Genomic DNA, 11,583 nt, shown 5'->3' with positions numbered 1-11,583 from the left:
ATGAAGAATGACTCATCAAATGGGATCATGTGTTTTTCTCATGGGTCATTTTTCTCGAGTCAAAGGATGCTGACCCTAGGTTTTCCCATAGTAACTTTATGGAAGACATTTAACAATGACCCTCTTAATCAAACTTGAAAGTTAATATTTAAATGTTAATTAACAATAACTTCCCATCCAATTAGCCTTCTTATAAATCAATAAATATCTATTTACAAAAACCAACCAAAGTTACAATCTAGAAATGTGGTTTTGTTTTATCTAATTTTCATTTTCTAATCATAAAAAAGAAAAGAAAAAAAGATATTTTAGAAACACCCCTGTTAAATTTGATATATTATGTTTACCCTCTAGCACAATGCAAGATTAGGTTTAGCTCTCTTGACCATAGTCAAGGTTGCTTTTCTTGATGATTTAGAAGTGAAATTTTGAATTTTGAATTTTTTTTTCAAATTCTACTTTAGTAATTATAAGTAATTGAAAAAAAAAAATTTAATTTCACCGTGAAATCATAAAATAAAAACACACAAACATTTACTTACGATGAAGGGGGTAAACCTAATATCACCAATTTAATAACGGGGTATTGACTTCGGGTGGTAGATCATACTACAAGTGAACTCATGGATTTATTAAGAGAAGGTGGATCCCTACGTTGAGGTTGATCATCGTGTTCTGGCCTCGTTCGAGAATTCTCAATGATACGATGTGGAGGAGATCTTGGCGGAGATTCATAGAGGATGGAGACCTCCAATACCTCACGGCGCACATTTTCCTCCCCTTGGCATAGCCTTTGGGCTCGTAATGCAGACAAGTATAAGCCAGAAGCAAGGAAAACTGTGGTCAATCCAAACACTCCAGCAGCCAAAAATAGGCCTTGTCGAGCGATGAGACAACTCGGTCTTGGTCTTGACCACTTTCTTAGATGACCCAATTCAACACCGATCCCGATCACCAAAAGTACCTCCCCAACCGCGAAACAAATCCTACAATTCCAAGAAATAGAAAAAAAGATCAAATTCAATTTGCGAGACAAAATAAAATTTTCATTTATATAATCAATGTAAATGATGTAATGGGTAAATTACTAATTCACGCGTTGAATATGGAGTAATTCTTATTCTAGTACACTATTCATTTTAATCCCAAATCATGCAAAACGAGTAAATGTTAAATAAATAAATAAATAATCAATAATGAAATTAGTTTTACACCCCTTTCCACAATTTTGGAAAGCCTCGATATCGTTGATTTTTGGAATCTACGAGATTGTTGATTTTTATACAAAGGAACAAATCAATAGAATCCACAATCTCACCATTTATCAGATCACGATATCGTCACTAATTTATTTTATAAAAGTTATGATGCCACTAATTTTTAGAACTACCAAATCGTTTATCTTTGTACAAAGTAACATACTTAATAGAAAAATTACGCGATCGTTAGTTTTTTAACAGAGCGACAATATCAGTAAAAAAGAAAAACAAATGGTATGATAGTAATTTCATTATCGGGCTTTTATTAACTTTTACATATTTTGGGTCTTGAGTTTAAGCCCTCCGTTGGCCATTCACATGGATTTATGTACCCGGGGGATTTGGGCAAGATTTAGGGTTCTAAGAGGTTAGTTTCCTCACTTCTCCTAGTCGGGACTACAAGTTCATAATTCCCGTATCAAAAAAAAAAAAAATTACACATTTTGCACGATCTAGGTGTACTAGAATGGGAATTAGGGATGGCAATTTTGCCCTGCCTCGTTGGCCGACCCACCCTTATATGGTCGGAATATTTTAAGTTTCTTTAAGGAAATGGTAAACTAAATCTGAAAAATCAAATCCCTTCCTTGCAAAGCTGGCAAAATCAAATCTTCTAAACTAAAAAGAAACCAAATCTTATCGAAAAATCTAATATACAAATTTGGTCATTTAATTTAGTTAATTTAAAATTCATAGAACCATTTAGGGTGTATTTGTTTATTAGTGTTACTTAAATTCCTAACTATTTCTTGATTATTACTTAAAAGAATAATGATTTTCTGACCCTACCCTACGCCCCCATCACAGAACCGTAGGTCATTTACCTCTGGCTATCTATATCCCGAGGCAAATGATCTGTGATTTTGTGATGGGCGTCAGATTATCACGACTCTACTTAAAATCCTAAAATCCATAGTTGGTCTGAGGAAAGTTCGGCTTCCAACCCAATTTTAGATTCTAAGGCCTAGTGCTTGCTAAACAATTTTTTGATTTTGAAAAATGTTTTTGATGGACCTGGCTAAGAATTAAAGGCTATCCAATTAATTTGATTACTAGTGCATCAAAAGACAATAAAAAAATATTTCTAACTCCAAATATAAAGATTGGTCCTAATGAGACAAGTTGTGATGATAAAAGATTAAAAATATTTGGAAGATATTAAAAAGAATAAATGACCGATTAATAGGCAAATGACAGTATTTTAAAAAATTATTTCTTCATGCATGTGCATTGTTAAAATTTAGGATGCCTTACCAAAAAGGGCGACAAAGACATTGAGACTAACCCTATTTTTAAAATGTATTATATAACGTCTATACTCTTTCGGTATTGGATTATTTTGTTCAAAAAGGTAGTTCTTGTTCTTTTATTTTTGTAAATTCACTTTTATATACTTTTTAGGAAATTCAAATAAATATATATTTATAATGTTTATGAAATAGCAAAAAAAAATCCTAAAAATGCAAGTAGAACAAATACCCTTTTTGGAAAAAAAATTACCAAATTGGGGAAATGCATTATATGAGAAAGAGTGCAAAATGAAAAAGAAAACAAAGAATTCATACCAAGTTGTAACAAAGAAAAAGCCAACTCGCCATGTTACAGCCTTCGCAGAGCGTGAATCCTCTGGATTCCATGAGATTAATGCTGGTGATGTTGCTTCGCTAACAGCAACCAACATGTACACGTGTTCGATAACCATGGCGATTGCTAGACTCACAAGTGCACCTGCACCACACAGTAAGGGTACCACACCGCTACTGCTATATATGCATTCGTATCTCTCCCCTCCGTCCTCCATTGTCGTAAGCACCCATGTCGCCTACATTAACCATTACCCATTATGATTCTTATCTAAATTATGCAAAATTATATAAATAGGTTTCTTAAGTTGGTTAAATTCTATGAGTGTTGATACCTTTACTTGGGTTTAAAACCCGCCTTCATCTACTAATTACTGACCAATAATATAGCTTGCCTAGAGAAGGAAAAAAAAAAAAAAAGACACGTGCACATGTTCATGGGCATGTGTACACGTAGGTTCAAGTACTCATTGGAAGAGCAGAACAATAATATTACCGTTGACATACCATGGATCTTGTTGTTTCGGCAATGAGGCATAAGACAAAGCAACAAAGGCCAAATAGTATGGATAAGACCGTGAGAAAGACACCAGTTTTGCTACCGAGGTTGGAGCACCGATGACCAGGAGTAAGATCGGCGTGTGTGATTGCCATTTTCAGGCAAGTGGGTCAGAGTACGTCAGAACTCGTAAGGGGTTTTAATTGCACTGAAGAGGAAAGAAAGAGAAGAGAAGGAAGGAGAGAATAGAATTGCTTCTAACATAGGGTTATGAGGGGTGGTGGTGTTGCTTAAATGAGACAGATTCTTTGGACTTTGATAAGAAGTTTTCACATGTGTTCGGAGATAAAAATCTACCAACTCATTAATTCTATTTTCAATATGGGAAAAAAATCAAAATATTAACTTGATCTAAATATATGAAAATATTCAGAATATTTTGGGATTAATGTTTCATTCCGATCTCCAAAGCATTTCGAAATGGCACAAAAATTTGAACCATATAAAGGTGCACGATCATGGGTATACCCTAAGGAAACTTCCTGATCATCATGAATTTTTTTGTGATAAATAGGGATTACTTCTTACTAATTAGATTGATTTTAGTGGATCTTCTACGTGGGACCCATCAAATGGTGGATTGGAGATGAAGTCTTATTAACAGATATTGAACTTTTGATTGGTGGCACACAATTATGTGCATGCTCCGTACTAGGATCAAAGTTTGCAGGAGAATGCAAGATAGATACATACACATATATAGGAAAATGTTGGGACAAATCCATTGTTTGTAAAGCCTCGGGATGCATAAAATTGGATTTTTGGTCCCATCTGACATGAAACTCCACACTGCCTGCTGAGGAGGTATTGCAAGTAAAGAACAAATGCATGGACAGATAGAAAAGGCAAGGAAGGAATCAGAGAGATGAATATTTACATCTGAACCAAATGGACGGACAGCATTGCATTGATCGCCTTTACATCAGTCAGTCTCAAGGGAGTTAATAGTATACAAGATTCATTCCACAATAAACATTCATGCATGAATGAAACATTAGGAACATGGAGAGAAAAACAAAAAGGATCGTAGATATTATCTATACATCAATACAAGGATCTCTATTTTGTATTTGATACATATGAGAACTGCAAGAAAGACGTATAACTCCAAACAAAATTAGAAGGTACTTTCCCTTCTAAGCTTTGAGTGCATAACTTATAACCTATGAACAAGGACTCATTCTTGCGATTAATGCAAGAAAAGACTGAAATAAAAATCTAATTCTACAAATATTTTGAAAGAACTTGCCTCCTAAAAATTGATTACTGAAGTCGAGTAACCTGGCTGTAGAAGTTTTGCCCTTCTTTTAGTAGCTAAATCCCTTCTAATTGATATAACCCACTTAATGACCGCCCTAAGCTTAAACCACCTAATATTGGATCTACAAACCCTAGTCATAGGGGCACTTAAATCAGGAAGAGAAGAAACAAAACCAATGCCTGTTTCATCACCTGTGACCTGAAGCAGTTCATGCCCTTGTCCCCATGTTGTAGTATTCGGAAACCAATTCTGCATCTGAATATGAGAAATATCACACCCTGCCAAATGCATGTCCTGCCCAACATAACCCGATGATCCACTTGGGACCCACTCATTGCCATCATTTCCATAGGTAACTAAAGAACCCTTCATTTTGAAACTGTTTCTTTGGATTGGAGAGAACAGTTGCATCGGATGACTACCCTGCATGACAGCAATGTCTTCCACCTGAGCATGATCTTCCAAAACGTACGGTCGTGGGATGGTAGGATCATTGAAACCCAGTTGTAGTGTTGGTTGATCTGCATAAGATTCCGATATTGGTTACCATAAAACTAATGTGATGGGGAAGATGAAAAACTGAAAACTATCAACTTTGAGTACCCCTAATTCTGTAAATAGCAACTAAGACGTGACATGTGGCTGACCAGAAACATGATCTAGTAACTGCATAGCAGTTCACATGGCAAGGATAAAGTGGGGCGAGAAGCCACCACAGAATAGGTCACAGTGGACCATCTTCTGCCAAAATGGATCTGATTCATATTATATGTATCATATTCTTTTGGACCACTTTTGGGATCATTTTGTGGCCAAACAGATAATTAGACATTCATGTTTGATAATACCTTGACGTGTGACTGCAAAGTTGGGAAACTTCGCATCTAGGCTTGATCCTGGACAGGAAACATCTTCTACCGGCAAGGCAATTGGTGAGCGTGAGACACCAACCAACAACTGATCAATCTCAACTAAGTCTTTCAGATTTGTATATGCATGTTGCTTCAAACCATCCACCAAAATCTGCCAATGAAAGGTAGGTTTGATCAGTTTCCAACCAGGACAGAAACTTGCACAAACAAACAAAAAACTAGAAGAAACATAAATAGTATTCAGAAACTACTCCTTTCAAGTACAATGATCTATCAAAACCTGATGAGTTCTAAATCGCCTTATTCAGCATTATAGAGAGGCTAGATGATATGGTGCAAACAGTTCAAATGGTGCAAACAGTTCAAATCAAACATCTGATCACTTAATCGGGCAGTTGGCTTTATTAGGATCTGGTTTTGCAATAAGGGTGATTATTACATAAACTAAAGCAAATCCTCAGACAAAATAGACAAACCTTCTGAGATATCGTGAGGTTATCCAGAGACTGAAAACTCTGGCAATCAAAGGTTGCCCCAACAACGTTGTAGATGGAATTTAACACAAGCCCGGCCTGCTGGTGAGCATTGTAGTATATGTAGTGCTTCTCATCTAAATTACAAGACACAGCATGTTGAAGTATAGTATCCCATGTCTTGTTAGACATCCCACGGCCGAGTATCTACATTTTGCACAGATGAGTAGATAATATTATTAGCACTATATGACCAACTTTATCAAAAACCTTAAAGCTGTTTTCAGGAAAAAGAACGGAATTCTTACGCCACGTAGAGAAGAAGGATCAGTAACCCACAACCTCAGGAATTCCTGCACTGTGTTAATTCCCTTAGAGGCCAGTCGGCTATGAAAAGCGCCATCCTTGCCTATCTTTTCCAAACGCCATACTTCATCACCTAGGGATGGAGGGTAGTGCTTCTTGTAAACTAAACAAACAAATCATTTTTCCATCAGAAAAATCACAATGGGTTTCAATGACCGTAAACTATCCAAATAAATAACTCAAGTTTTCAGCTTTAAAGTTAAGAAAAACAGTCACCAAATTGTAATGTTTTCTACAATTGGAATATGTTTTGTTTATCTTAAAAGAAACAGGCTTACATTCTACACGGTGGTCTTTTACGATAAAAGCTCCACTTCTGGCTTCTCTTATCCTTTCTTCATGGCAAGTACTTCGGATGACTCTGGCTCCCAACCTGAATGTCCGACTTCGTATCCAGCTGGAGTTATCTGTGAAAGAGATGTCCCCAAGATAGCCAATCCCATCCTTTAGTGTGATTACCAATTCTCCGGTGACCAATGGCCTTTTTCCTTCCCTTTCACGTATCACACAGGCATCGAACTCCTTCTCAGTCCAATTTTCTTGTTCATCACTACCAAAATCACCATCAAGGGCAAGAATCTCTATTTTTATTGAAGAAAGAGCACCCGTTTTGACTACCCTTTTGGAATTAGCATCAATAATAATTATCTGGACAGGAGTATTGCCCTCTCCTTCTATTCTTTTGCCCGTGAAAAGTGTATGGGGTAACCTACTACTGAAATGCAGTTGCCAGCCTCTTGATACAGACGCCTCAATCTGATTAAGGGAAGGTCTACAACAAAATCAACATGAAACCAACACTGATTACTGCAAGAGACATGAGAGTATCAAGTCTAAATAAATAATAAATTGGGCAAGTATGTGCATATACAGATCTTCCTAAACAGTCATGCCTTTTCCAAGTGCCTTATAAAGAAAGATGTACTAATGTTTGACATAAAACAATTACCTAGGGGATGAGTGTATGTAGGTCAGGATTCCATGTTCGACTTCCTCCCGCACCTGATTAATTAAAAATATTGACCAGATTATTTCGAAACTTGACAGAATTGGTTTAGAAAAACTCCAGTAATGTTTATAATATCATCAATATAATAAATGGTTTAAAGGGGACACACAATATGAAAACTGATTCAATTATCATCAGGGGAAAGATCAACATTTTTCAAAAATACTCAAATGACACAAACAACTTTAGTGAGTGTTGTCTAACTTGAGAGAGAGAGAGAGAGACAACGAGTAACGGCTCCTTTTTGTTTATTTAAATATGTTCTACCAGGCAGAGTGTCATTCATGTGCTTGTGATCGACCAAATTTCAAACCAAAAATAGATATTGACTCTGACTTTACCAATCTCCAATTATCCCATTTTATAACAACTCTAATAAACAAGTTTATCCAAGATTTCAGACAAAACCCAATATAACAAGAAAGAAAGAGAAAGATTGATCAGTAAAAAAAATGGTATTGTGTAAGCAAGAATTTGATAAAGGACGTTCTAGTTATTTAGAAGATAGAAAGATTAATCAATAAAACAAATTGTATAGTTTCTAGGAAAGAATTTGATGCAGGACGTTTTAATTATTTAGAAAATCTGGAAAACCACAAAAAAGGCATATAAAAATGGGAACTAGAGAAGTAAGGTAGCATCAAGGATTTGCCTGTTTTCAATTAAGATAGACTATTAGTTGACTTCTATTCAGATGTATACAACATATCCCAGGCTAGATAGGATGATAGATGACTTATTCTAAGCATAACTGATGGTAATACCCTACATCCAACAGTTTCAATAAAAATAATTGTTTTTTTTACTGGTATGTAATAGGGTGACTAAATGGTAATTGATTAATCGTCATACGCATCAAAGCTTTTAGGACAATGGATGCTCAATTATCAAGAATTCACTTGATTGAAATCCAAGCCATCATATTTCCTCTCTGTCAAAACTAACAGGAAATCTTGGCATATATAGTTTGTTGAACAAAAACTAAAATGCATCCCTTGCATCATGAGAATTAAATACTATCAAAACTATGCTTCCTCTTCAATAAAGCTAACATGAATACTATATCCTCTACCCTGTAGAATGAACGCATAAAACATCCAAGTAACTTAAAAGGCAGAGCTGATAACTAGCTTTGCATACAGACATCAGTGAAATTTTCCAATTAGACAAAAACTGGAATCATTCCACCCAAAATATCCTTCTGTGCATAGTGACCAATCTATATACCCAAGTAAATTAAACAAAGGCACCTCCAAAAGTTGTAGACATAACAATTAGGTATCAGAAACTAAGATGGCAAAAACCCGAAATTTATATTGAAAACAAAACAAAAAAAAATCTCCCCTCATAAGAAACAAAGTGGTCTTTTTAAGGTCCTCAGAGACTAGAGCAGGTTGGTCAAACTGAAATAATAATCAACAAAAAAGGACAACAAAGCTTCTGTTCCTCCTAAGAATGAAGCTACAAGCATGTCAAACATGATAATTCTGTAGAAATACGAGTTTCTTGGAGATGGCAATTAGTATTTATCTAAATAAAGTTTGGATGGTTAATTCAACCTGCGTGCACATTTGTAAGACTCGATGAAAACCCATAAGCAATATTGCTCAAAATAAACTTTCAGTATATCATAATTCAACTTCCAAGTCGAAAAACCCACATCAAAATGCATCATCCCTAAAAACAACTGAGACTAACAAAAACGATTAATTTTCAGTTCAACAACTATAAACCCTCAAAAAATTAGTTAATTAGCTAATTAGCTAAGTATGAGAACCTCTCATCGTACCACTTTCCGTAGAAAAGGTTCTAACTTGGTAATGAGTTCTTGCATCGATAATCCTTTCATCACATCTCTCACAGCACTGAAAAATGCACAAAAACACACATTCAATAACCTACCATAACATCTATATAATAACAGAATGAAAAAACCTAATTTGCTCAGAACACGTACTCAGCAAATGTGTGTCGACGTTTCGATTCCTGAACTGGAACTTCTTCCAATCCCAACCTATCATCCTCACGAAAATGCCTTTTCGGGATCATCAGAATTCAGAAACAACACCAAAAAATTAATTTTAGTAAACAAATCTGTGGAACTCTAAGTGTCAACCCTCTCATAATATAGCAACAGAAGAAGATTTAACTGTAGCGAAGGTGCACAGAAACTTCATCAGTGGAACCGTAAACAACACGCTCACACAAACGAGAACATTAAAATAACACCTTTTTTAGGGGTTTTCCATAGAAAGCAAACATGTAGGGTTCAAAATTGAGCGAATAATCCGAATCTGAGATTCTAACACACTGAAATTCAAACAAACTAACTAAATCGAATAATTACTGATAGATACTCGAAGTGTAGAAGTTCAAAAATCAACAAAGGAAACATCGATGTTAACAAATATATATATAATAAATATTAAAAAAGAAAAAAACAAGTTATCTACGCGTACCAGAGTAAATCGAGAGAGAGAGAGAGAGAGAGAGAAGTTGCAGCGAAGGTTGGTAGAAGCTGTCGAGAAAGATCGAGTCGCCATATTTTTTCATGAAATGACGACATGAAAGGGACTCGAGATACATGGAATTTGAATTTCTTAAAGATGCCATTGAATTGGAAAAATAAAAAACTAATTTTGAAACCCTAATATAAGTTTCAATTTGATTTGGGTCGATTAAATTGAAAAATAAAAATAAAACCCTAGATTCCAGTTTCCATTAAGCTTGTACGGTCGCTTTCTTTGTCTCCCGCTTAAAAAAGGTCGTTGTTTTCTCTCTGTTTAGGTCCTGAGGATAAGAGATTTATGCCTTTATGAGAGATGCTCAGCTAGGCCTTGGAGTGAATTTTGCTTTAGTTAGAGGACCTATTTGTAAATATACTGTTTTTAACTTAACATCCTGAAATGAAATAGAATTCTATTGATACCCAACGTTTACTTGTTACACTTAATTTCTTAAATTATTTTACACCCCAATTATGACAAACTTAGAATTAGGCTCATAAAAATCCAAATCAAAATAAAAGTCAAAATATATATCTAAAAAAAATATCAATTTTTTCACTTAGTCCTCTACTTGGCTGAACTGACAAGGACAGAGAACCATAGACCGGTTTCTTCGATTGTGCCCTTGCCACATCAGCCAAGTAGAGGACAAAGTGAAAAAATCGAGTCAGAAAATCATTAGTCTTTACTTATTCTCAATCATTCACTTACTACCCTTTTTTTTTTTTTTTTAATTCGATGTAATAAGTAAAATTAGGGTCTCTCGAATAAAATACATTGGAAAATTTATATATAAGTTGGGGATATTTATTGATGGGTTATGGCCAAACCAAGCTAAGGCCCTAGCCCAACTCAGAAGAAATGGGTTGAGCCTTAGTCAACTTTAAAGGCCTCGTAGGTCTTAATCAACTAAGTTAATGGTTGACCTTGATGTACTCGACTCGAGCTTAAATTGGAATTTAGGTTTAATAAAGTTGATTATAAATATATTTTACTTTCACTTGTAAGGTAACATGTTGAATGTTCCAATTGATCCTTCATTTAAAAAGTAAAATTATAGTTTGTATGAAATTTTCACTTAAAATAAAAGGTGAATGAATTCTATTTTAAAATTTCAAAACCATTTTTTAATGAGATTATTAATGTTAGAATAGATGAATTTTTTGTTTACAAGGGTATGAACTATTTATTTAACCAAATCATCTAACAAGAAACCTAAAAGTGATCGCTCCGCTGATTGTTAAATCCTAAATTGGTCCACGTTCTATATATTTAAAAATTATGAATCCAACCCTTCTTTTATTAGGCCTAGCGGGTTGATTTAGCTGGATAGCCTGATCCATTCGTAACCCTAGAAACATTTTTTGGGGTCATTGGATTATCAATTGGAGTTAAATAGATGGAGTGGACTAATGGTGCAATTATAAGTAGACCCCTCATTAATTAATTTGTTAAATATGTTTAATTCTAAGTCTTGAAGCTAATTCCAAGGTCGATTTGTTTTTTTGTCCCTTCTTCTAAACAAACATTCTTGTGTTTGACCATCATTATTGTTATTTTATTTTTGTCACTCTAGCTACATTTGTCCTAAGTTTGAAGTTATATTAATTCATATTATTTGTTTTGTGTTTTTCTTTATAGGTTAATATTCATGTATCTATCCAAAATTTGGATGAGTGAGAGTGACAGACACA

The 11,583-nt window shown here is 34.8% G+C and overlaps 2 protein-coding genes across 3 annotated transcripts; both read right to left on the bottom strand.

Moving 5' to 3' along the window:
• Positions 1 to 252: 252 nt before the first annotated feature.
• LOC147396092 (uncharacterized) lies at positions 253 to 4,260 on the bottom strand. Its single transcript, XM_086450873.1, has 3 exons — positions 3,350 to 4,260; positions 2,825 to 3,081; positions 253 to 986 (listed from the first exon to the last, which is right to left on the bottom strand). Exons 1-3 carry the CDS (start codon positions 3,494 to 3,496, stop codon positions 605 to 607), a joined length of 786 nt encoding a protein of 261 aa, XP_086306999.1. The 5' UTR covers positions 3,497 to 4,260; the 3' UTR covers positions 253 to 604.
• A 144-nt stretch (positions 4,261 to 4,404) lies between these two features.
• Positions 4,405 to 10,166, bottom strand: LOC147396091 (calmodulin-binding protein 60 B-like). Of its 2 annotated transcripts, none has more exons than XM_086450870.1 (9): positions 9,842 to 10,166; positions 9,340 to 9,417; positions 9,172 to 9,247; positions 7,323 to 7,375; positions 6,652 to 7,145; positions 6,316 to 6,476; positions 6,011 to 6,214; positions 5,511 to 5,685; positions 4,405 to 5,183 (listed from the first exon to the last, which is right to left on the bottom strand). In XM_086450870.1, exons 1-9 carry the CDS (start codon positions 9,946 to 9,948, stop codon positions 4,654 to 4,656), a joined length of 1,878 nt encoding a protein of 625 aa, XP_086306996.1. In that variant the 5' UTR covers positions 9,949 to 10,166; the 3' UTR covers positions 4,405 to 4,653. The 2 variants fall into 2 exon arrangements, with proteins under 2 accessions (XP_086306996.1, XP_086306997.1); XM_086450871.1 differs by lacking the exon at positions 9,842 to 10,166 and adding an exon at positions 9,533 to 9,798.
• Positions 10,167 to 11,583: the final 1,417 nt, after the last annotated feature.

This window comes from Akebia trifoliata, chromosome 8, assembly GCF_017979445.1.
Source record: "Akebia trifoliata isolate Shusen 1 chromosome 8, ASM1797944v1, whole genome shotgun sequence".
Classification (NCBI taxonomy): domain Eukaryota; kingdom Viridiplantae; phylum Streptophyta; class Magnoliopsida; order Ranunculales; family Lardizabalaceae; genus Akebia; species Akebia trifoliata.
This window is presented reverse-complemented; position numbering and strand designations above follow the sequence as displayed.